The 27134-nt window shown below is 34.3% G+C and overlaps 1 protein-coding gene across 2 annotated transcripts in view; it reads left to right on the top strand.

Moving 5' to 3' along the window:
* The window catches only part of ATP9B (ATPase phospholipid transporting 9B (putative)), a 155101-nt gene that overhangs the window by 28459 nt on the left and 99508 nt on the right, over positions 1 to 27134 (top strand). For both annotated transcript variants that reach the window (XM_041427466.1, XM_041427465.1), the window contains exons 4-7: positions 1029 to 1142; positions 4711 to 4819; positions 13461 to 13519; positions 19903 to 19954. In XM_041427466.1, coding sequence (XP_041283400.1) covers positions 1029 to 1142; positions 4711 to 4819; positions 13461 to 13519; positions 19903 to 19954 — 334 coding nt within the window. The remainder of the gene's footprint in view (positions 1 to 1028; positions 1143 to 4710; positions 4820 to 13460; positions 13520 to 19902; positions 19955 to 27134) is intronic.

Below are 27134 nucleotides of genomic sequence, written 5' to 3'. Positions count from 1 at the left end.
GTCATGAAATAGCATTCCATGCTATTAAAAAAAATCTTATTCTTGGAGGTTGTTTTGGTAGTCTCTAGCTGAACTGGCAGCTTTGAGGTACCAGTACTTTGTTGTGCCTGCCAGAATGACACTTTGAACTTTCCTGAATATTTTTTCCTAGCACATAGGCTTTTACATAATTAAGTCATAATGTTGGACTGGTAAGATCAATAAATGTGAGTAAAATAACTTTAATTTCTGTGCAAAAGTCATTGTAATATTAACTGAATTTTAAGATGAAAAGATGGAGACAATCCATGAATGTGGCTTTTTGATCTATTTTGAATGTTTTATCTTTTAAATAATTGGTTATTCATTTTCTTAAGTCTCAGTGTTCCAAGCTCAGTAACCACTTCTCTTAATGCTGCTGGAGGTGCCATATTACCCTGGCTTATTGAAGATATATGTGAAGACTTTGAAGATTCAAAATTCTATAAAGTGAATAATGTTCTTAGCATTGTAATTACAACCAAAGCAATATTGAGAAATATGTGCTTGCTGAAGTGGTGCTTTTAATTACCAAAGGAATCTCTGCATCTGACGTTGCTTTGGAGTATGAGAGAATGTATTCTGTTACTGTGGCTTCACTTAAAAGTTGGATAATTAGCTCTGAGTTTAAATCAAATATTTGATTCAGTAATAAATCTATCTTAATACCAATATTTAAATCTTTGTACAGTGATCTTGATACATAGTCCAGTTTTCAAAATTCTCAAAATTTAGCAAATTGTTTTTTAGAGTGAAAAGAGGCAATACTATCAATGGATTTTTTTCTCAACAAAAATAACAATATAATATAAAAATATCAGTATAATACTAAAATAATGTAGTAGTGTGTGATGATATATAATATATTTTGCTATATAAGTACTGTAATAATGCCATCTATAACAGTATGACATATAATGCTTTTATATCTCCTATCATGAAAAAGTATACTTTATGTATATTATGAATGGGAATTTTAAGACATTTATCTACTTTCTTTTTCCTTTTAGGTTTTATATGAACAGTTCAAGTTTTTCTTGAATCTCTATTTTCTCATCGTGTCCTGCTCACAGTTTGTACCAGCACTGAAAATAGGCTACCTGTACACATACTGGGCTCCTCTGGTAAACAGAAAAATACTATTAACTGGAAATTTGGGGGTTTTAATGTCAATGAAAGGTTCATGTCTATGTACATTGCATAAACCTGCAATTGGTAAACTACAATGGTCAAAGATCATAACAGAAGTAAAATGCCTATTTGAAAGCTGTTCTTTGACAGCCTTCCCTTCCACTTGCTTGCTATGCCTCTGCCCCACAGGCAAGGTTGTTTTTGTTAACCAGCATGTCAGTGTGTAATGCTCCATGCTGCCTGGTGGTCACTCAAGTTTAAAAAAAAACAACCAACAAAAAAAGCTCAAGCTACTAAAGAAACTTACTGGGTAACATAGGTAATTTGTGTGTTAAATATCTTTCCATTTATTGTTATTTGGTGACTATTTTGTGTTTTCACAGTAGGCCAGAATTTTTTGCATTCCTTCTGTATCAGTTTTGATCACAACCTTTTCTCACAAAAATTGAGATAAAATATTTTAAGCCGTGGGTAAATCAGGAGGAAATTGTTCCTTGAAAAGAAGTTGTTAATTAAACATGCTTCTCCTAATTGATCACCCTGCCAGTTGCACTGGCTTTCTTTTGATACATCTTTTTATTATTGAGCTCTCTGCAGTATTTTCTTGGGAAACTGTTCAAACCACTTGCTTCTGACTCAGGTTTCCTATGGTTTGAAAACTGATTTCTTGTCGGAGATGACCCTTTTGGTAGTCTGCCAGCTATATTGCCATGATTTGCAATTATTTTCTTATTTGTAACCAGAACATTACCTTTTCTTTCATCTTCTTCCCAGTCCCTCCACACTAGGTTTAAAGGCAGGAAGAGCAAATTACTTATGTTTTAAACTTTTTTTGAAAATTGGTATTTTTCAGTAGCATTTATTTTCAGTAGTATTCAAGAAGAACTGTGACATGCTGACTGCTTGAGTAAAGGTCGTTCTTAACAAGTCAATAGAGTAAATATTCTGGATTGATTTCATTGTTTTAATTGTTGTAATGTGTGTTCTTTTAACTATGGATAAATAGAGAGACCATCCTAGATGTTCTTCCCACCTCTTTTCCCAGAATTTTGCTTCTTCTGCAACAAAAAACCACTTTCAAGATAGAAAGCTTGTTCAACAATGGGATTTTAAATGGGTATTTACAAATCTTTGTCACTGACAGAGTAAAAAAAGACAGAAGTCAGCCTTGTCCGGAAGTTGCTCTATTCACCATGATGTACTGTGTACAGCACTATACATTAGTGGGATAGTAAGGAAAAGAAACAAGTAAACCCTTAGCATCTCAGCTCATTTCTATCCTGCTCAAAGGGAGAAAGTACTGTATTTTGTGGACACTAGTGATCTGTTCTGTATAAATATGTTTTTCTTATTCAAAGGTATTTTGAATTGTGCATCCCAGTTTTCACATATAGCTTGAAAATACCAGTATCTCAGTATGTTTTTTTTTTTGCTAAACTCACTTGATTCTGCTTTAATAGCTTTTCTACTAATAATCAACCTCCAGGTAAAAGGCAGCAATTGAATGTTGAGCAAAGCTAAGCATCTATGAGGAAAAAAACAAAACATTTAAGTCTGATCTGTTGGTCTGCTTCTGCTGCTTAACAGATAACTGTAGGTTTTTTTGAAGGACATGTACTGATAAATCTTCAGCAATAATCAGAGGAGTAGCTATGACTTGTATTTACTCTCAACATTTTAAAGGAAAATTGTTTGCCTTGATACATAAAACCAAATGACTAGAAGCTGACTATTGCTAGAACTGTTTGGGGTTTTTTTTGATGGTGTATGTGGATTTTGCGTGTTGTTTTGTTTGGATTTTTTTTGCCTTTGGTTTGTTTCAACAGTTTTGTACAACACAGATACAGTTATATCAAGCCCCAAAGTTCTTAAAACAAGACTATTTTGCTAATTTATTTTCAATTGCTTTAGGGAATTGTTTGCACTCCAGCATACAAAAAGTTTTAAAGGATACAGGTTTGATTGTAGGCAGTACATTAAAGATGCTTACCTGCTTACAATTAAAGAAAGATGGCAGGTTCCCTTGTTAAACTGACTTCACAATTTTAGCTCTCCTTTGGAAGAATATCAATTTCCTTTGAGCAAGAGAGTAAAAAGAGAAGTGTCTTTTTAAATTGTTCCTCATAATCATGAGGTCAACTGTACTCAGCTGCTCAGCAAGAGGCTGCTAGAGGAAATTCTTGCAAGTAACACCTTGCATTCTGTTTTGATTACTGTCTAGTAACAAGGTGTGTGCAAATGAGAAATATGTTTGAAGGTGCTTCAGGAGTGCCCTTTTTTATGCTGCTTAAATATCTATATTGCCAAAGCATGTGAAAATACTGCTTTCAGAAAGGAAGAAAATCTGATTTTTTTTCATTCAATTATGCCCTGTGGAGTAAAAAGAGAATGCTTTTTGCATAGGCCATTTTTTGTTCTATGCAGTTCCACTACAATTGTAACCAATGTAAACTTGAACAAATAAGTAGTGCTAAACTATAAGGTCACAGCTGGATAAGCCTTGGAACTTTGGTCTGGAACTGAAAAACATTGCTAAAATTGGTAGGAGGATTTTAGTCAGCACTTTTAGGAAAACTCTGCTCCTTCACTCCTTTCATATTGCTGGGATGTTAGGGGAAGTTTGGCAAACTGTGGACTTCTGCAAGAGAAATCTAATGGCATACATTTTCTTCTATAAAGTTGTGTCTGTCTGAAGCTAGATAGATAATGTAGAATCTTATTTGTTGGTGGATTTGTTAATATTTTAATTTTATATCCATCTTGTAATAATGAAAGGTCCTTTTACTGGTAAAAGTTTTCTTTCTCTTTCATTGATGAACATTGAAAAACTAAGTGCTGAGTCTAAGCCAGAAGATCTGATCTGAGGAGATGTAGAGAGGTAGAGAGGAAATTTATGTGCTTACCCCTGAATTGTTGTGTTTTTTAGCTTACCACCCTTTCTAGCCAGAGACCATCACAGCTGAGTGAAGCACTCTGTGCACTTCCAGTAGAAGCTGCAGTAGTCTTGTCTGTGAAAGGAGCAGCCAAAGCATTTAGACACTTAGTTTTTCAGAACAAATCCCCTTTTCCATTGTCCATATCTGTGATGTGCTGCTAAGCAGCTACATTTAAGATGCAAAATTATAGAACTAGCCATTCATTTATCTTTTTCTTTGTATTAGGAAAAAGGCAATTTTTCAGCATTAGAATTGGAGAGTTTTTAAATGTTTTTGGTAAAGCCCTAAAGTTTGTAGATGATAAGGAAATAAGCTTATTGAAACTATAAAGGCTGTCTTTAAGTAATCCAAAACATCTTCCTTTTTTGAATTTTGAAATGCTGTCTAAATTATATGTATTTGGGCAGGTAATTAATTATATTTGTACAATGTGCAAGTCTGATTTTGTTTTTCCTGGACTAAACCAAGACACTATTTTAACTTACTGAATAAAAGACTCAAATTCAAATTAAAAAAAGAAAAGTAAATGTTCTGAGCACGTGTTCTTACTCTGTGTAGTGTTCCTACTTGTCTATTTCTATTCTAGCATTGAGAATTCTGAACTGCATAATTGTGTCTTTAACAGGGATTTGTTTTGACGGTCACAGTGGTACGGGAAGCTGTTGATGAATTTCGACGTTACAAGAGAGACAAAGAAATGAACTCACAGTTATATAGCAAGCTGACAGTACGAGGTTAGCAACACCATTTTATAAATCCTTAAAATATTTAATATTTTTCTTATATATACATTTCCAGGCTTTCAGTTCAAAGAAATAACTAATGGTTTCCAGCTGTAATACTCAGTATGAAACTTACATTCAACTAAATAAAGCAAGTGATTTTCCTTAGACAAATATGTTTGTTAAATTTGGCCTGTTTAGGAATTTTGATAAATATTTGGGTGTTTGTCAAAGAAAGATGTATGTATATAATTGTATATATTTTTTAAGAATTCTGGTGTTTAGTACCCTGACTTCGAAGAGCAATTTACCTCTGAAATTGATGCTGAACAGTAACTCAACAACATTGTTAACTATGTATCAATCATATATAGGAAATAAAGGAGTAGTAAATAATGAAACTAATTAAAATTCCCTGGAGCTTTTCAAATTCGGTGGATATATTTGTGCCCAAGAAAAGGAAGGTGTATTGTAAGTCAGCTTCAATATAAAAAATATTAGTTTGAATTTTTGCATGTAGTTTGAAATCTGTTTGATCATGCAATATGGAACAGCCAGTTTTCTTTAATGAAAGGAGAAATCAGTTATGACTTTTTTTGGACTCAACATCTTTAACAGGTTTTTGTGAAGACTTTTAAGGAAGTGAAGCACTTCAGATGTGAAGTGACAATTACGTTTGGTAGGATATTGTAAATTTTAAACATGGGCAGAAGAGAGAACTGTGCATTGCTCTTCACTTTTATGTGCTTAGCACTTCTTACTGTTAGATTCAGATCACAGTGCCACATAGAAAGAGGCAAAAAAATGTTATCAAACCTAGTTAATAACCTTACAATATGACGTTGCTATTACCTTCAAAAGGTTTTTTTTCTTTCTTAATGATTTTCCTTGGCATAAAAATTCTAAAAGGGGGAAGTTAAGGGAATTTGAGGTTGTACCTAAGGCATTTAGAGTATATGGCAGACGTTGTGCCAAATGTAAATTCTTTTTACTTCTTCCTAACATACATTTCAGTGCACTCTTGAGTATATCTTGGTGAATATTTTCTGAAAGTCAGTGGGAAGAGTAACATCACCAGGTCTTGGAATCTTGATTAGAAACTAAACTCATGGAGTAGCTCTGGATAATATTCTCTCCAGAAAATAAATGGATTAAAAGCTTGTAATTTAACACAAGTATGTTCTGTATGTTCCCATTTTTTGGAGTAATTGGGAGGTAAACAGTCAGCAATCTTGTTAGAGATGGCATAACTTAGCAGCTGAGAGGCATTCATGCTGCTTCCTTACAGTGTGGATACTTGTATTGTTTTTTGGAGTTTCCATCCTGAAGGGAGCAACTGTCAGGAATAGTCTCATGTTCTTTCTTTCCTTGTCAGTCTGAGATCGTGTTGTTAACATTTAGAAGTACAGCTGTTGAAATTTGGCATATGGGACAATTGGCATAACTATAATTTGTTTAACACAAGGGTTTTACTGCTGGCAATCAGATATTTTTTACAGTCATTAATACAGTCTGTTAGGAAATGGACTCTTAATGGCTTTTGTTTCAAAGTTGTAACTTAAACTTCTAGTTAGCCTATTCATTTTTTAGATCTTTCATGGTAGGCCACTGAACACTCACCTTGAAACGGATTGTACAGTCTTACCCTATTCAGCAACAGTGTTAGTAATCTGAAATTTTTAATTCAGGAAACACATGTACATTTTATAGTTACCTTTGTGATGTACATGTTAAGAATGGCATTTGCTCTTTTAAGAGCAAAGTGTGGTGCCTTTTGTGACTGTTTCTTAAACCTGTGTTTAGAGTTAACAGACATTTAAGCAGCATAAGTACAAGTTTTGGAATTGCAATTTCCTCTTTCCCTGCTCATGAAATATTTTGTGAGGGTATATGTATTTGAAAAACCCTTCATTTTGTGGCTTCTTCTAGAAATAAGGATGGTGACAATGAAAATTGGATTTGGTCACCTTAGAGACTTAAAAGTACTATACAGTAACGTATAGGTAAAGCCCAGCAGTTATATCAGGAACTGACTCATAGAGAGAAGGGACTTATTAAAAAGAAGCTTTAAAAAAGCCCCTTTTTTAAAAAAAAGGATATCAGCTTTTAACCTACAAGAGTGTTTGTCATTTTGAGTTTCAGATTTTGATGTCAGTGCCATCATGAAATCATACTTTGTTCTATTTTATGTGTTTTTTGAAGACTGGTCTTCTACAGAAGTAAAGATTCAAAAACTGCTTAAAATGAACTCTGAATCCCATGTTGACAATTATGTGTGATCATTGAATTAACAATTTTGAGTAATAACTAATTTTAAGAGTGAAAACATTACTGCAGTCACCACTCACAGTTGTACTACATGTTGCCACAAACCCATATATAAAATCATAAGTAGTGATAAATTTCACTTTTTTCCTACTATAGTGTTCTTCCATAATGAGATATTCTGACAAGTAGAGGTATAATTTAGATACAGAAAATGGGACTTCCTCCCATCATAATATTAGACCAAAAATTTTTACATGTTTAAAAAAGATGTAGCTTTATTTATCTGTGTAAATCAATAAAATCAAGTACTTTGCTTCCATACACTATTTTAAAAAATAACTTTCAATATAATTACCTAATTTTTTCATATTGACAGTATTCTTCAAGTGGAAAAATTTGGTTAGGCCTACTATACTAAAGTACAGGCTAATGGTTTGGAGAAAGAAGGCTTTGTTTCTTGTGAATGAACAAACTTGATACTGATTTAATTAAAAGCCTGAAAACTGATGCCACTCTTAAGAGTCACTTTTCAGAGTGGAACTGCACTTTATACTGCCCTAGCATTTTTTTTCCTAATGATTTTATGACTTGTGCTAGTTTTACAGTCTTCTATTTGAAATATTTATTTTTTTCCACCTTAAAGTGAGGGAAACTGACATAGGGATGTTAAGCAGGTTGCCCATGCTCAAACTGGACAGTAGAAAAACTTAAAATTAACAAGGCTCAGTGTCCAGTTTTGGTTGATAAAAATGAAAATTTAATGAAAATAATATCTAGTTAGTTGTTTTCCAAATTATGTATTTACTAAAGGAAAATAAACATATTTGTTGCAATAGAAATTATTGGGATCTAAATTGTGATTGATTACTTCCATAAAGATAGTGTGGGTCGGTTGATTTGTAAACTAATTTTTTTTTTATATAGTGCTGCAGAAGATTAAAATTGAAAAGTCTGCAACTATCTATCAGGTTTAACTTTCTGTTGGAGTCTTCCTTAGTCTTGGGGAATCCATGGGCAAACATGTAAAGCATGTGAATGCTGTCTTATGACTTGCATGTTGCTAGTGTAACAACTATCAACTTTTGAGGATAAGAGTATTCACGCTAGTATCTGTTGAAGACTTATAATTTCTTTCTAGTAATTAAAAAATTTGAATATGTATTTATTGTAATCAGCTTTTAAAAATAATAATGAGCAGGAAATCAAGGGGGAATGGGACATCTCTTTCAAATGTTACTTATTTGTAGTTGGACAGGTACTGACCAGATTAACATCCGTAGGCTAATTCTGATTAATGAGATATTCAGTGATATACAGTTCCCTATTTGTCATGTAACATGGAAAAGCTCACCATATTGGATGGTCACCCCTTGTTGAATTTGCAGTGTGTAACTTTGCACTTTGTGAGTTGATGAACCTGCTAACCATGAAGTTTGAATTGTTTCTATTTTTTGAACCCTTCATGGCAAGTGATGAAATATGCAAATCAGTAAATGCGTTGAAGTCTTTAAGTGAGCAAGTCAATTAAGTGCACCTTACATTAAGTGTCTCGTGTCTGTCATGTGATTCTTTTCCTTTGTTTACTTGATGCTTGATTTTTGTATCGAATATATTACACTGTTCAGTGTATGAGGAATTCTGCTGTCCTAATCTTATCAAGATGTTTGCTGCAAAATCTGCTTTGCTGCATATGAAATTCTGCAGATCCTTAATAGACAGTTTTCAGTCAGCATTCAAGTTTAAGTTGGAAGGAGGAATTTCTGCTTCAGAGCAGTTCACCTGCATATCTTTTTCTAGAGTAGAAGACTGCATAGGGAAAAAATTTAAACCTGGGCATGCAGGTTTGGGAAGTCTGTTTTTCTCACCTAAAGGACAATTATACTTTTGACACAGTTTATTCTCTTGTGCACTTAGGTATGACCAGTTAAATGCCTATAAAAGACTGCTATTCTGAAGCAGAATCACCTCAAGCTTATAAAAAGGCTATTATCTATTTCATTAGCCTGTGAAAAGCCTATTTGGATAATAAAATTGTAAAGCAATTTTAACTCTTCTTTTCTCCCTTTCCATTCTTGAAGTTGGCAGTTCTGAACCTTTCTTAGTGAGGTTTGTCTGTGCAGTGTTACTGAAGTTTCCAAGAAAAAAAAAAGATCAAGAATAACTTACTTTTATAGTCACAACTACTAGTGGCAGAAGATGCCTGCATCTGTCACTTTATCTCGTAATGTTTAACATGTTGCAGAACTCTCACTTTGCAACTTGCAAAGCAAAAGAAAAATTGTATGTCAGGAGAGGTAAGTTCAATGAAATAATTCCATCCAGGATTCAATTGTGAAAGCTTAGGTCTTGGCTGTATCCTTAAAAGCTATTAAAGAATGTAGCAAAGTTGAAAGCATACATTTAAAATTGTGTGAAATTAAGAAAATATCAATAACCAGTAATTACTATACAAGAGGAAAAAGTATGAAAGCTAGTATGTTTCTTTTGGAGACCCAAAGTGATTTCAATTTTTTTTTTTTGGTTAGAATTTCAGCTCTTCAAGAACAGGTTGTCCCTCTGCTTTGAAAAGCCAGTCCATTAAGAAACCACACTATATCTGAGTCTAGAGGTACAACATTAGGTCATTATTGCGTGTAACATTTCAGACTTATGGATGATTTTATTCCTGATATTCAGACCATTTGCAACAGACAAGTTTTTTGAAAATTACGTAAATTTTATCTCATTATGGAATCAGTACTACCAACAGAAACAGAATTTGAAATTTTAACGTAAGAGAGAATTTTAAATAGAGCCAGAAGAGAGGAAAAATCAAGCGGACTGTTATTCCACTTTTTTGCAGTATTGAGGAGATTCGATAAGGAAGAATTTCACCCAAGAGTAGACAGGACACATAGGAGAGAAGCTAGGAAGCTTTTTTGTGGAATTTTACAATTGGTGGTAAAAGAGTAACCTTTCTTGACTACATAAGATAGTTTGAAAGAACAACCTACAGACTGCACTTGGTCTGAAAAATCCTCACCTTGGGCTCACTGGAACTTTAAGTTTTCCTCCACTGCCTGCCTGCTGTGTTCTTCTCCAACTCCCCATTATGTTATGTGTACTCTAATTATGCTGACAGTCAGGAAGAGCTTTCATATGGTCTACACTGCCATCAGTCAAAAGAGTTTTATATTTATGGGTTAGAGACAAGTGCTATTACTAACTCCACAAACAGTACTTCAGACAGTATTAAAGGTACCGTGGGTAAGGTGTAATAGCAATTTTAAAAGAAATTGAAAATGCTGTTTTCAGAAGTGTCTGCTCTTTCAAGAGTGGCAGTCAGGTGATGGAGACACTTTTTAATAAAAAGAAGCGTAGTTTATACCCACATTTTGTTTACTTCATTTCCTGTTACTTTGTGTGAAGTACTTGTTAGCACATATGAGATATTTATTAGTTTTTCAAATCATTGAAGTACATTTAAACTGGTTTATCTCGGGAGTATAATGACTTACTGCAGACACATTTCAGTGTTCCTGTTCTGCATAATTTTATACATTGCTTTAGGCGAAAGCCTTGCGCCTTGGTGGACTATAAAGTCTGGATGCGCAGCCACTTCTGACAGCTTTGGACTTTTTATTGGTAATTACACAGATGGTGAAGTGTGTTTTGCTATGGAGATGTTTTTAGAGAAAAAATAGTTTGCAAAAATAATTTATGCAGTGAATAACATTCAGTGCTTTTTTTTCCGAAATGCATCTTCACGAAGATGTAGTATTGCATTGTTTTAATGTTCTCTGAAATGGTATCTAATGAGTCTCATTTTTGCTAGCCTAAAAGAAAGCATTTATGTTGACTTTCCAGAATTTTAATTAATTAATTTTTTTAATTACTGCCACATTTTATAATTTAGTATTTAATGTAATACATCCTGCCATTCAAATTTATTGTAGCATTGTCCTATATGTATGTAAGGCCTTTTCCTTATGTGTGAGGATGTACAGGTTGATCCAACTAGACATGTTAATGTCTAATAAAGAGAGCATTCTCCTTTATACTAAGCCACCTAGAAAACAGTCTGATAAGGAAACTTTTCAATTCATTAAGTGACATTCCTGGAGTTGCTAGATGAATTACAAACACAGGTGCAGTGTGGGTTCCTCTTGGTGTACTTGGCACCAAAAATGTTTGCTTTATGTCTGCCCTACATCATGTTGCACATGAATGTTCTACCTTCTCTTGGTCTTTCAGGCTTAGTGTCTTTTGATCTTTACTGTAGGCGCAGTTATGGCCTGATTGTGGAAAATCTCATTGTTTAAGCTGATAAAATTGCCAGTAGTTGCATTTGGTTAGTACCTTGTGTAGTTTTACTCATACATGACTGTATAGGTAGTGTAGATCTGAGACGTGACATAGCTTGTACTAGAATTTTTGTGGCTGATACGGCTATCATCAAGTAATTGACTGATAAATTGATGAAAAGTGTTAGCAGAAGAATAGAAAACAATATAGGTAATGCTATTCTTTTGAAAAAGCCAGCAAACTTAGAAAGCAAAGTAATGTTACAATGTTTCTTCTGGTACATACTGGTACACATTTCTAGTCAAAACTTTTGAAATTTTAAGGAGAATTCACAGGCTTGTGCAGGTAAGCAGGTGAAATATGTTGATTTTATGTCAGACAGTTCCTTTAGTGGTTGAGTTTTAGTATTAGTTGCTTTAAATTTAAAAAAAAAAAAAGCTTTTGATGCATTGACCCTAATTTAACTTCCATAGGTATCTCAAAATTCTTGTAGAAAATTGCTGATGTTCTTGCTGCAGCTTTTTATACCTTCTGAAATCTTCTCCTACTTCGTCTCCCCTCACAAATTTATCTATTGAAAGTAGCATTTCTCTTATATTTGAGAGCAGAGGACAGAAAGTGCTTTTGGCAAGTGAAAAATGGAACTAGTGTAAAAGGTAATTATCAGTAGCAAAGTCTGGCTCTCAGAAGTAACTTTGCAGACAGACCAAACAAAAATTGTGATTTTTCCTGACATTGCACATTTTTGAAGTGCTATTTTAATGGAAAATATATTAAATATTAGCTGTATGATACAGAAATACATCTATTATTGACTGAATTAGACATAAAGCAACTGCTGCTTTTGCATGAAATTTTAAAGAGCAAGTACTCCAAATAATTACTCATAATGTGAATCTTACTGCCTTTTAGGTAGGATTTGCATACTACCCTAGTTTTTTTTTGCTTTACTTAGTATAAATGAGCTGTGGCTGTGCTTTGACAAATCTGCCACTCATAGTATTTTTGATTAAACTTCAAACTTTTTGATGCTCATTCTGTGCTTTTTTGTGTCTTCTGTTCTAATTCATTCCACTTGTCATTTAGAACTCTTAACACCTTGCCATGTTTTGACATACTTTCCATCTTATACCTGCTGCTTGGAATCATGGTAGTATTTCTGCTGAGGGAAGATCGTACTTACAGGGGGTGTATTTCAGCTCAGCAGGTTATTCAAATATGTGTGTGTGTATATATCCTCAGGGGATTTTGGGTTTTGGTTTGTTTTTAACTCAGGGAAACCACTTTATTTTGAAGTTGTAGGCCTGGGACTAGAACTCCTGAATTCCAGTGAGATCAATAATAACATATTTTGGACAATAGCTTCACCTCTCTGTCTCAGTTTTCCAGTCCATCAAATAAGAATGCTAAAACTTAAGAGTCTTACAAATAATAATACCCTACAGAATGTATGGAAATTAAATTGGAAAATGTGTATATTTTTGGGTGAGTTGTTCACAGCAGTTACTGAATGGGCAGCTTTAGAGAATGAAAAACTCCTGTTTCAGCTTTGTATATTTTTATTTTCTAGAATTAAATCTTTAGGCATTTCTTTGACTTTAATGAGTTTTACGTCTTTTCTGCTACAATTGCCAACATTATCAGATGGTGCCAATTACATCAGGAACTTTAGTGGTCAAGCAAAGGTTCCTGTTGGTAACTGTGCTGTGAATAACAACTCATGTGTGCAAGACTGCCCCATGACTACAAACCTAACAATTCTTGTCCGACACAGAAGTGCTGCCTAGTAGATGTGAAAGATTCCTCTTTCCAATTTTACAACTCTATTACAGATACTATAGATCAGACTTGAGCATATGCCATATGTATTTTTTCTACTTCTGCAATAGCTAACTGGTTACAAAAGTGGATTTTTTTAAACCACTGGGTTATTTATTCAAACAGATGGAATGTATTTATCAGTGTATTCAGCAGAGATCTATTTTGTATCAATTGTAACATTTTCACTTAATGTAGCATCTATAAATAACACTTGCATTCTGGGATTTATGTTCTTGTTATTCTTTATTAATGTTGATTACATTTCTTCTTTTTTTTTAAGGTAAAGTCCAAGTTAAGAGTTCAGACATACAAGTTGGAGACCTCATCATAGTGGAAAAGGTTGATACTTTTAAAATATATTTTAGAGACTAAAGATTATTTACATGCTAATTATCTTCTGAAGAAAAGTGTATCAAGGTACTTATCTGTGAAGTCCTAACTAGCTAGTATTTTAGTTCAAGTCCTATTTTAGAATCTTCAAGGAAGTCTATTATAGAATTAATTATATTTTAATTAAATGTATACATTTATATTTTATTAATAGTTATATGCTTAAATCAATCTTGTGAAGGGAATACAAATACAGAATTAAATTCCCTGACATATGCTGTGCTGAACGTTTTAAGATGTCTCCTTACTGATCCCTTCCTTCTGATGGCTGAATCAGTGTTTCTCTCTCTGAAAATTTCAAGGATCATCTTTATTTATGCATGTGTGTGTGTGTAGATATATATTTATATATTTGTATAATTTTAATATAATATGTATCTAACTATATATAATTAAATAATAGGAATATTTGTATGGTTTTTAATGGACAGAAAGCTTTCCAGTTTGTTTGCAGATGGTGAGTGAGAGCTGTGAATTCTTCTTTGCTCTATATTAACATTATAATAAAGATTTTTGCTTATTTCAATTACCTTTCTGGGCTACTAAGAAATTATTGTAATCTTAGAAGTCAGCTTAAATTTGTTGTCAGAGGTAACTATTTTTGCTTAGATTGATTCTGGAAAAGTGACTCACTTTCTGGGTGCCTACAACTAATTCCCATTATACTTTGTATCAGAGAGCTGATTCATTGAGGTTCTGGAAGGAGGCACCTAAAATTGAAGCTTGTATCTATTTCTGTTTGGTTTGGAAAACTTCTGTTTCCTTCATTTCTATTTCTTCTAGTTCAAAGAAAAAAACAATGCACCCAGGTCTCATATGACTTGCTGCTCTCAGCTTAAAATTTTTATGTAGTTTTCACCATTTCTTGCTTTTTTTCCTGTTCTTTTTTGTCCACTCTGTGTACCTTATATCTTTTTGGGCCCATGTGAGCAGCAAGTACTAGGCTGTGCAAGAAAGGCACTGGTACGTCTGACCTTCACATCTGTTTTGCTTTATACCTTGTTACTTCAGAGTGCAGGTGGAATTGGCTTGCACATGCTTGCTTCTGTCTATTCCAGAACTTCTAGGAGACTGAGATATTTGCTTTGATTTTTATTAGGGAAGTTTTCTGGTTCTTCTTGAACTCTAAACCTGGAATTAATTATTTTAGAGTGTATTTTAGACTCTGATGGCTACTTAGGTAGTCTGTCTTCCCTGAAATTCACGGTGATCCATCTGTCTGTTGGATTATACTAGAATTTAGAAAACTGGAGTTACTTCGGGGATCATTCTGTCATGTATGAAGTTTACAGAATTTGCAGTATTTGCAGTAGCTTAGAGCTCATATGTTGTGAGTACCTGAAATTTCTAATGAAAAAGCCATGTTTAAGGATTTAGAGAAATAATGATTAATGGGCTTTTTGTTGAAGATTTTAGTCAGGTATTATCAGTAAGATGCATATAATCGTTTGAATGTAGTATTTCAGCTTCAAGCTCCCTACTGCCCCGCAGAGCTGTCTTTTTTCCTTTTGACCTGGCTGGGGCTGCTTTCAGGCTAATGAAATTAAATGTCTTCTGGTTCTGTTGAGGAGTGTATTTTGTTGGAGCAAGCAGTTTTCAATTTCAGAGTATGACTCTTACGCCAAAGAACCAGTCAGGAGTGAAATGTTCAATTGCTCACTCTAATGGCAGAGAAACAAGTTAACATTGTATTTGACTGGTAGATGCATCAACAGCATCTGCAGTGAAATTAATGACTCATTTGAGCTGAAGATCCATATGTTAACTAGTAACTGCATCACAAATACTAACAACTTAAGTGAAAGGCTTTTCTAGATTTAAACTTTTCAAATACTGTGATTGTCTTTTTTTTTAATAGTCCTAATTAATTTCAAAGTATTTCTTAAGTGACTGTAATGTGCTTAAAGTGGTTTAGTTTTAAGTAATAAATCTATTGTTCCAATTGAAAATTTCATATAGCACTATTTCTAGGCAGGACGAAGCCTGAACAGATGAAAACATTGCCTAATTTTAAAAGCTCCAAGACATTCATATCTGTTAGCTGAAAAATGCCTTGAGCAGCCATGCTACTTCTGGATGTTCTCCTTGGCTTGTGTTGAGATACATTTTTAGTTTCCAGTAGAAGCACAGATGTGCAAAGTGTTCCTAAATAAGACAGTTGAATGGATGAGTTGTTGAGTTCAGATATTGTTATTTAGACATTGTACATTATTGACTGTTTGGAGTACATTTTGGAGATGTGAGGAGGGCATAAACTCAACATATTTAGTTAATAATAATAACTACACATTTATGGGACAACATTTAACAATAACAACACATAATAGTGATTTAAAGCATGAGAACAGTAATGCTTTTTCCTCAAACCTTGAGAGCTTTTCTTGGAGTTGTAAGGTACACAATTTTTCCTTAATATTGTGTGTAAAGTGAAATGAATCCTGTACTTGCAAGGATTGCAGCTAATGCTAACATGCAGTATTTCACAGCATGCAGATCCAGGAAGACAACTGGGAAGTGCCTGTTCTATTTATAACTCCGAAGCAAGTGGGAGTATTTCAGTTAATGACAGAAGTACATGGTTCGTTGCATGCATGGAGAAGGAAGGACAATAAATGCAGAATTGCAAGGGTCTGTAGCTATGCACAATTGAGGGGAATTGGAAGACTGACTAGGGAACAGGAAATTTTATGTAAATAACAATTTCTTGATAATAACATGAGAAAAATATAAAAGTAATTTGAAAGCTATGGAAGAGTATTTTTAAGTGAGTATTGTAGCTTGTGTTGCAGGAAAGTATAGATGTCTTTATGGGTTTTTTGTTTACCAGTCTGGCTGGTATTCCTGGATGGCATAGTTACTTAGGGGAACCCTGGAGCTGGGAAAGCACTTGCCTTGTATTGACCATTGGCTGGCTGTAGCTAGATCTCTAGGACTGAATCTGGAAGCCTGCAAACACTGAGATAAATGGAAGCTCCCCTTCTCTGGATCTCTGATTCTGCCCAGATTTAAGAAAAACATTGTATTCAAGTAATTTTCATTACTTATATATTCAAATTTCAGGATATGTTAATAAGCATTTCTGGTATAATCTCCATGGTAATTGAGATTATGTAGTTTTTTCATGGGTTTCTGGATGCTTGAAGTTGTATCTGTTGTCGTTTTAGCTTGTTCTACTTTGATAAATATGACATGAGAGGGCTAACGTGATTGACATACTGCTGCTGTTTGATTGTGACAATGTACAACAGAATTTAATTTTCTCCATAATGAGATGTTAAAGATTTTGTAGCATACTTGCCATCTGTTTCTATGTAGTCACACTTTTATAGTGACTAGGTATGTATCTGCAGAGATATCTTTCCTCTTCAGAGTCAGCAATAATAGTGACAGTGTTTTTGGTACCTAGTACTCCTGTAGTGTCTTTCTGCCCACTTCCACATTATGAAAAACCTGATAATAAAACAAGATGTCAATTTAAAATACTTTAAAGACAAGTCAGTCTCTAGCCTTCCCTACATGGTAGGATACATTCAGATACATTTATGCAGAAAAGGTTTCATTATTTTACAGGAAAGAAAAATGAGCAAGAGAGAACACAAAAGAAAGAAAAAAATCAATATTTACTTTTTGTATTAAAATGAGAAAATATTCACATAACTAATTTGATCACAGTCTATAACTTTCTTATTGGGGGGCAGATGGGGAGGAGTGGCTGATCACCCTCTGGTGATCAGCATCAGGACACAAGGAAATTGAATCACAATGGTATGCAGTGACAGTGCAAGGAGTAATGGCTTTAAACTGGAAAAGGGTAGATACAGATTAGATAGTAGCCAGAAATTCTTTACTGTGAGGGTGGTGAGACAGTGGAGCAGATGGCCCAGAGAAGCTGTGTTTTCCCTGTCTCTAGAAGAGTTAAAGGGCAGGCTGGATGGGGCTTTGACCAACCTGGTCTAGTGAAAGGTGTTCCTGGCCATGGCAGAGGGTTGGAACAAGGTGATGTTTAAGGTCCCTTCCAACCCACACCATTCTATGATTCTATGAATGAAGCTGTGTTAGGGAAAATTCTGGGAAAAGGCTTGTCACTGAGAGGCTGGACAGTCACTGGAACAGGATTCCCAGAGAAGTGCTCATGGCACCAAACCTGTTTGAGTTGGATGATGCTCTTAGTCAAATGATTTAGTTATAGATAGTCCTTAAAGCAGCAGGGAATTGTGATCCTTATGGGTCCCTTCCAACTTCAGATATGCTATGATTCTGCCCAGTTTTGCCAGGCATAAAGTATCTGAATCTTGGATACTCTGTGCCAGGCTAATGTTTCATTCACTCAATATGAACTGAAATGTGTCCTCTGTGGAAATTGGTAGTGACTTGTAGGTACCTCCTTTGTATTACCAGAACTTTTATTTAATTCAGTATTAGATCATTTAACAGTTATTTTTGCAAAATTTTTGGATTTTGGTAAAGTGTTTTAGCTTGTTTACAAGTAATTGGAAGTTTGTAGGCATGAAGTCAGTAACCTGAAACTTGTGTAATGGATTTATGTCAGAGCTGTCAGGAGAGCTGCAAAAATGTATAGCTAATCTATATTAAGACTGGATATCTGTTTAATTGTTATTGTCATTTAAGGACAGAATTATTTTGAAGTTCCCTTCTCCTTTTTCTCTTTTTTTCCTTCTAATAGGTGCAGAATAATATAAGGATAATATTTTTTTTTTATTTAAGGATAATATTTTTTTCTCCATTTTTTTTCCAAATTTGAATGAGATATGCCAACTTGAATCGCTGCTCATGGTGGATAATAAATTTCACTATATCCTTAATTATTAGCTCTTATAAATCTTGCATTATAAGATTTGCTTATTATTAAAGAAATGCTGTACTAGTTACAGATGAACAGCCTCTTTAAGGTGCATACTTTTGGCATATAAGCAAGTGAACTCAATTTGTAAAAGCATGAAGAGTTACAATGGGAAATGCTGCAAATCAGGAAATATTAATGGATGAAAATGCATCATTTTAAGTTATGCAGAGGGTTTTTTGCTACCTATGTAGAATTTTCAGGTAAACTAAAACATGCATCTATGTTTTAGTGTTTCCCAACTTCCTCATTTTTCAAGCTTCATCTTTGCTTATGATAGAAGCCCTCTCTGTAGCCCTTTATGGCCCCTCTTTACTGAACTTCCCATGGAGAATACAGTTACAATTGCTTCCAGTCCTATTTATAAACTGGTGTTGCTGAGAGTATGTTACAGGGAATGGTGAGAAGTATTGGTGTCCCAGAGATTCAGAGAGCTTGCATCATGATATTTTGGAAGCTAAGCCCATATAACACATAGTCTGGCAGCTGACTGTGGCAGATCTCTTCAGATCACAGTGCTATTTTAAATGGCACTGTTGTGGTGGCATGCTGATTTTGGGAAGGTTTCTTTGGATTAATGGAAAACCTTTTTTTTTTCCTTTCCAGTCCTGTGTCTTGCAAATTTTGATATGTTGGTTATTTTTGCTTTCTCTGGTGTTTCATTCCTAAACCCTGTGTTGGCCATGTGTAACTGGTGCTGGTAGATGCCTTGGGAACAAGTGGAAAGAGAGCTGAGGATTTGGGTGGTCATGTAGCAGATACCATGTGTGTGGGAGGTTGGTATTGTTCATTTTGTTTAACCTGTGAAAGCTTAGATTGGCTTTTCTGTGATCAACAAATAATTGAAAACTTGATGCAGGCAGTTCTGTGCTGGAAAGGGAAATGATAGAACAGGTACATCTGACTGTGCGTATGATTCTGTGTCTTAGTGAGGAAGAAATTCTGTTCATTTTACGTATGAGGAATAGGAAAATGCTGTTCCCTAAGTTTCTATTTCCCCTGTGTGTGTCTGTGTGTATTGGAAGAGAGAAGAATGCTTGGTATACCTAACATTTGCAACTTGAGTGCCAACATAGATATTTTAAATTTACCTTTTTTTTTCTATTATGTGTGCTAACTGAAGTCAGAGTTTTGCTCAGTGAAACTGTTTTAAGATATTTTGATTACTTATTTATATACTTGAAGTACTGTTTTCAGTGAAGAAAATGTTAATCTGTTCTTCAGGTATTTATGATTCACTTATAAAGAACATCTGAAAGGATTAGCTGTTGTTTGCTTATGGTATAATTTTTCGAAAATATTGATTTCTGAATTGCAAATGCTGAATGTAAAGTACTGTGAGAAATCCTATTTTAATTGAGTTTCAATCCAAGTGTGACCTTTTGGTGATAGATCTTACTGGACTTTTGATTGGAATTCACTTTTTTCGTACTTACAAAAAATATACCTTTTTTCTTTCTTCTTCTCTCAGAATCAACGAATCCCATCTGACATGGTGTTTCTGAGAACCTCAGAAAAAACAGGTACGTTTTCACAATTCACATTGGTTACATGATAAGTTTGTGGTTGTGGTAGAATTTTAGATTGTACATTGTGGCCAGTTTGAAATGGTTAAATAGATTGATGGAGCTCTACCTTCATCACAGAAGAGAGAGAGTCCATATGTGACAAACACATTATGCTTGAACTGTAAACCAAGAGTAATCTTACTGTGAACATGAGACTTCTATAGATATGTTTCTCTAAGTGAATGGTTTTATGAGCTGTTTTAACAAAAGGTTTAAATATTAAAATTGCTAAAAATATTTAGCAAAATTATAAGACTGCCTTTGATCAGTATGATTTGACATTATTTTCACATTTTGACGTGATTTGCAACTGGACATTGTCTTGCAACATACATTTAAATGTCATCTGATTGTGTTTGTTATTAAATTTGAAAGAACTCAAATCTGAACCTACTAATATGTGTTTAAAGTAATTATTTTTGGAAAATTTATTACAACTTCTTAAATAAATTTTTGGGTTTCTTTTACTTCAAAATATTATTGCCTTTTTGGTCAGTCAAAAAAAAAGCTAAAAACCCATGAATTTTCTTGCATGAGAGAAAGTGCTGCTTCTTAGCTCCATTTCTCTTCACATGGTGATAGGTGAATACTCTTAATCTTTGAAAAACAAATATCTCCTTTGTAGGAACCCCATAAATTATAGCTGTTTTGTAAAGTTTAGAAATTACTACTGGATGCCCCTGTGTATAACTCAAATGAGTTTTCCTCCTTTATATTACCATTTTTCTTCAGATCCTGAAGAACTGTCTGGTATTTGTCAGAGAGTACTAAATTTCACAAAGCTAATAGCTGTGATATTGGTAAGCCCTGTATTAGTGGCACATAGTATTTCACTGTGGCACTGGAGTTCTATCATATATTTCAGATAAAAGCCTAAATTTGTAGAGATCATTTGAAAGAGAAGACAAAAATACTTCTGATAGCCTACGGAACTCCAGTAGAGCTATATATTTGCTAAAAGAATAAATTTCTGTATAGTTACTGTGTCTTGTTAATGCTGATTCAATGCAGTGGGCATCTATAACTGGCCTGGAGTGACAAAGTCTTCTAGTGGTCTTATATAAGCTCCATTTTTGTTAACTACCCTCTGGTTCAGGATACAGGGAATTTCTTTTTATTCCCTTTTAGAACTCCAATCTATTAAAAAGCCTAATTTTCTGTTAACTACTTAACAGTAGCAACAGGTTAACTAGTTTTATTGATACTGCACTTCTTCAAAAACAAAAAAAAGACAGCAAAACCACACAAAAATAATTTTCAAAACTTCAAGCATATGGCAGTAATTGTTTTTTGACTAAAGAGTGAACACTTACATCTGTAATTGTTTCTCCCTGATGTTGCAGTTTTGACTGATTTATGCTTTAATTTATAGTTGAAACTTGTAAGTACTTTGTGAAATAGTTTTTGTATGGTTTTATGTTCTATATGTAATTTTATCTTCTGTGTAATAAAGCAGTTTAACTATAGCTTCTTACTGTAAATCTCTAAAGAGTAATGAACTCTTTAGAGGGTTTGAATTAATCTCAAAATCCAAACCTCCCTGTAAGCTTATTTTGAGGTAAAGTACAATTTTCCAGCTTCAATATTTGCATTACACATTAATGTAGTCTGCAGCACTGCAGTATCCTACATCATCACTCAAAAAAAGAAGCAATTTGAGTTATAAATAGGCAGCTTACAAAGTTCATCCAGAAACTTACCCCTCAATGCATTTTTTCAGTTTTCTAGGATACTTTTAACACTGCATAGCAGAAGCTGCATTCTGGGATATCAAGCTTATCTTGATAAAACTAATTTCTTATTAGATGTATTTTTCCCTTTCTTTATCAAACGCATTGTCTTTTCAGTAGAATGATCTCTTCAAAGATCTGATATAATAACTTGATGTCAATTGTGTGCCTGTGTCTAATTTCTAAGTTTCCTATGTTTAGTAATCAGACTTTACAGAAGTTATTGTCTAAAGGCTCATATTGGTGGGACTTTCTTTTGTGTTCATGTGGCAGTCTGTAACATTCATCTTCCTCTCTTTCATGGATGGAGGCAGCTAGAATGCTGTTCATATTTTCAGTTAGGATTACTCCCCAGGGGGATGGAGCAGGTGGAAATCATTGCTCAAATGTGAATTCTTTGCTGCTGTCTGGCTCCCTGTATAACAGAGGTTTCCAAAAGATTTTCATTGACTTCCAAAATAAATAAAAATAATTTTAAGAAATTAGGCATGAGAAGCTTATGGAGTAATATTTTGGAGTTCTATGTATTTGTAAAGGTAGGAGGGGATTATCTGTAACTGAATCTTGATTTTACTCATTATATATGGCAGAAGCGACAAGCGATTTGGGTGATTTGTCCCATTTATCAGCCTTCCACCAAATGAAAGGAAATGTTCATGCTGAGCTGGCTGCAAAAGATGGTTTAAATGTTGTTTTCATTTTCTGTATAAGCAGGCAGCATGCCAAAATCAACCGTTTACCTTAGTGTAAAGCTGTTATCCAAATTTAGACAAGATCTCTGTTACACCAACACAAAAGTCCCTTGCTGAAATTAAACTAGATCTTAAGTGGCCCTTAACAAGACTTTCAGGATAATTTTTAATTTGTTTAGCATGTTCTCTGCATTTAATTTGTCTATATGCCATCTCAATCAAAAATCAAAAGCTAGACAGGGCATTCCAGAGATCATCATATAACTTTATAATTGTCCACAGAAGCTGCCAACTGAAGCATGTGTTAATAACTTTATTATGAGAGTATCAAAGATACTGTGTGTGTAAAACACAAGAAAAATGTTAAAGATAAACTCTTTCCTTCTCTGAGCTACAGTCCTTGCACTCCACATTGGCTGTGCCTTGGTGCAGTGACTGGCTTCTGATCCGGGTCAGGTATTCCTATGGTAACACATGCTCTGAGCATGGGTCTGGTCCTGCCTGAAAATCTGGTGCATGTGACTATAAGACTCAGTGTTTCTGGAATAGTTGTACTCTTTCTACTTTCAAATGTGAAATTCTGAGAAGAATGCAAACTTTATAGGGTGACTACAAAGTGTCAAAAAAGAATGAATGAAGCTTATTTTTTTTCCAGACAAGCCTTCTATTTACATGCCTCTAATAATTCCAGATTCTTATTATTCACGGTGAAAAGCTGGCAAATGCAGTGGCTAGTTCTGAGCTAAGCAAATGTTGATTTTAGCTATCAATTTTTGCTAGGTCCTGAAACAGATAACTGTTGGAGTTAGCAGCTTGGCTTTTCTTTTGTTCATATGGCTCTTTCATCCTCTCTTGTTTCACAAAAACTCAGGCAACTTCATAATTTTGAGATCATTGTGATGTCGTACTAGATTGAAATTGTCCACAAGTCAAAAGTTACTGGGAGAAAGATGGCATGGAAGAATAGCATTGTGCATGGAATTACAGCTAAAGGAACTAATTTCCTACGTCTGCAGCTGGAATAGCAAAGGGGTAAAAAGCTTTAGGTATTGTGATATGCTCCATAGACACTAGGACTGCAAAAGGTTGTTTCTGTATTCCTGCTAACTACTTAGGCCTATGACAGACTAATCACACTGCTAGTAGGATATTGACTTTCCTTAGTTGCTTTTTATAGGGGGAAGAATTGCTTAATCTTAGTCAAACCCTTCTGATTGTTCCCAAGGTCCTCTTTGTCACAGACAGTGCTTTGTGATGGTATGAAAAGTAGAACTGGATTTTCTCTTTAGCCTTTTCTGGTGAAACTGAACTTCCAGAGGGTGAACAGGAAGTGGTTTTCCTGGTCTGCTTCAGCGTTCCTGATCATAGTATTTGAACCTAGCACATGTCTTCTGCATAGAGTTAAATTTTTTGGTAGACACTTGATTTCATGTAGAGTAACAGCCACTACTTCTGGAAAAGTAGTAATTTTTTTTTTTTTTCAAGAGAGAGTACTGCATTAAAATATTTCTCTTTTAACAAACCTGTAAAAGCTCATAAAAAAGATGTAGATGTAGATGTCTGGAAAACTAAAGTGACAAATTTATTTTAATATCTCAGCTGCTTTAGATTTCTCAACAGCTACTAAATTGACAAAATAAGTTTTTGTTTTGGCTTGTTTTTAAGTTTTTTTGTTTTTTTTTTTATTGTAGAGGTGGTACTCTGGAGAGAGCAGCTCCCAGTGGCTGATCAGTTCCACTGCTGTCAAGCATACTCTCATGCAAACATTTTTATCATAAACCAGTTTTGGTGCTGTTTGTCCGTAAATCCAGTACATAATAACTTAGTGGTGTGGACATTGCAAAACACTGTCCACCACTACAGCTGTGCAATGCAAGCAGTAGGGAAATGGAAAATCATTTAAAAAGTCTTACAGTCCTTTGTGAAGAACATTTAATTCTTTCCAAGGTAATACAAGTTGCACAGTTGCTGCATGCAGTATTTTTCAGGCCACTGTTACATTGTTCTGGTGCTTGCTCATCAGCCCATTTCTCCGGCCCGTCAAGGTCCCCCTGGACATTTCCCATTGGATAGATCAGTGTTTTGAATCCCACTAATGAAATTATTTTAAAATTGTACATTTACTCAGGCATAAATTATTCATTACAAACATATTTATACTTTTTAGAATTGTAGCAAAAAGAGTCATCTCCCTTGCATTAAAATTTGTAGTTAAGAGTTTTCAGGATTCTTTACTTGTAATTACTTTAACAACAATGGTATAAGTAAAATGTGGGAATAAAACAGGAAAATAATTTTTATTTTGAGGCTTTGTAGCAATTCATTTCTGTAGCAATATAACTCTCAAATGTGATTTTTATTTTAAATGCCAACCATTTAACTTGCATAAACTCTGCAATGCAAGTGCAGACTTAAATAATCACTCATGCAAGTTGATTTTCTGTTGGAAGGAGCTGTGAGTTAACCAGTAAAGGCATACACCAGCGTCTACCAAACAAAGTCTGCTCATTAAAGACATTTTTTGAAAATGATGAGTTCTTAAGCATTTCTATACAAAAAGAGAGCACTGTGCTACCAAATACGTTTTACTTGTTTAAAATATCTAGTTTTCTAGGTATTAAAAAGCAAATATTAGTAGAACATTTATGTCAAAGAATGAAACTCCAAACTCACTGCAAGGAAGAATATAATAAAGGTGATACTGTCTATTTATTCTGGACAGTTAGGAGTAAGAGTTCTACAAATAACTTGATTGTCTGGGCCCCAGCCTGGTCTGGAAATTCAGATATTTAAAAATCAAACCACAGGAGAAAATGTCAGTTTGGAATTCTATTGTGCAGCTAATGTCACTTTTTATTTCTTCATAAAACCAGCCACTTCAGAATAATAAGGCTGAAGGAGTTGCATTTGTCACCCATTCTGGAATTTTCTATTATGTTTAGAAAACAATTGGTGTAAAACCTACCTGTCTGGAAACTAAAATGCTTCGAAAATCTATTGCTATAGAGAATGATAAATGACTAGAGTTAAGTTTTGCACATACGGCCAGATAAAAGTTTATCTTCAGGGCATGAGTAGCTGCCAACAATCTGTCCAAACTACTTTAATCTGTTTCTCTATTTCAGTTCCTATTCCATTTTTAGCATTTGATTTAACTCAGGCTTGAAATGTTTTGGTATCTTCTTTAAGCCACTGAGTACTAGTGATTTGACGCGATCAGCTACTTGTTTAAGATGCAGTCAGATACTATGAATGTTATGTGGTGGAAGGAGGTGGTATCAGCTGGCATTAGGCTCCCAATAATTGTTCTCTCTCTATTATAACTGTAAAATTACACAGTAAAATATTATTAGAAGACATGATCATATATAGAATTTGCTAATTATTTTATTTTCTCTGCACAATTATCTGACTAGTACAATCCATGTGTTTCATTAGATTTGCAGCAAAATAAGCATTAGCAAAGAAATATTTTAGTTTTTCTCTGTATTTAAAAAAAAAAGACTAGTAAGCTTTGAGAAAATTGATGTGCAAGGAGACTGTGTATTGTGTTAGGCATAAATTAGCCTTTTCCTATTTGCCAGTGATAATGCATTTTCCCAGAAATTTGAGGGGATTTGATGGCTTGGCTTGAGTAGCAGTCTGAATGTCCCGAAATCCCAAACAATTCCTCCTTTTTGGGAAACAATGTAGAGAAACTGAAGGTGAGAATCATCAAAGCAGATCTCAGAGGCAGGGCAAGTCAGGCAAAAAAATACATGTATATTAAGAGCTGATAGACTTGTTGATATGTTGTCAAAGGCTTTGAAAATAGAAAAACCGAAATAACTCTTGCAAAAGTAGGGTTCAAGAATTCCTTGTGTAGAAGTTTATAACATGTTATCTGTAAAGTATCTGTAAGGTCCAGTGTTAAATCTTCATAGCTGGGTCTGTTGTTTCTTCCCAGTTACCAAACAGTAAAGGAAAATTTGCTTTGCCCTGTTAAACTTTAACTAAAAATTTATCCTCTTGTTTTTCATGTGCCTATTGTACCCTGATGGCTTTGTCAATTTCTTTGACTTGTACTTTTCTGTGTTTAAGCTTTATGAGATACCAAGGCTTTTATTACTACTCCCCCTAATTTAGTTAGACTGTCCTTCAAGTTGATTATTATTGCTGCTGCTAAAATCTTCGAAGCAAAACATGTTCTCAGTGGATACTGGTGTATTTGGCCATATGCTTTTCTCAACCTCCTCTCTGAGCCCTGCTTTCATCAAAAGAGGAAATGCTCCCTAATTCTTCTACAAGCAATCTTCTTTGAGATGTATTTGTATTTTTTTGTGTTACTGGTCTTTAGAAATACATAAGTGCATTAGGGATGTTGATGGGGACAATGAGTTCTGCTGTGCTTCCAGAGCTCTCAAATCATGGAGCTGTTTAGTTGGTATTCATATTTTATCTGAAAAGTGAGAATTTTTTCAGTGTTCTAAGCATTGTCTATGGCAGACTTTTTTATTTCATCATTACTCTGAAGATGTAAATAATGCACACCATCTTTTTTCTGTATCACTGGGTTTCTGCAAAAAGAGGTTGCTAGTATGCATCAGAAGAATAATGGAGCAAAGTGGTGCATCAAATCCTATTAAATGGAAAAAATAATGTTTTTGAGTATCCTTCTGTATATCTCAAAATAATATAAATCAATAAGCTAAAATTTGAGAATGTGAATATGAA

Source organism: Onychostruthus taczanowskii, unplaced genomic scaffold (genome assembly GCF_017590055.1).
Source record: "Onychostruthus taczanowskii isolate IOZ18803 unplaced genomic scaffold, ASM1759005v1 scaffold115, whole genome shotgun sequence".
Classification (NCBI taxonomy): domain Eukaryota; kingdom Metazoa; phylum Chordata; class Aves; order Passeriformes; family Passeridae; genus Onychostruthus; species Onychostruthus taczanowskii.
Note: the sequence above shows the minus strand (reverse complement) of the source record. Positions and strands in the feature narration are given on the sequence as shown.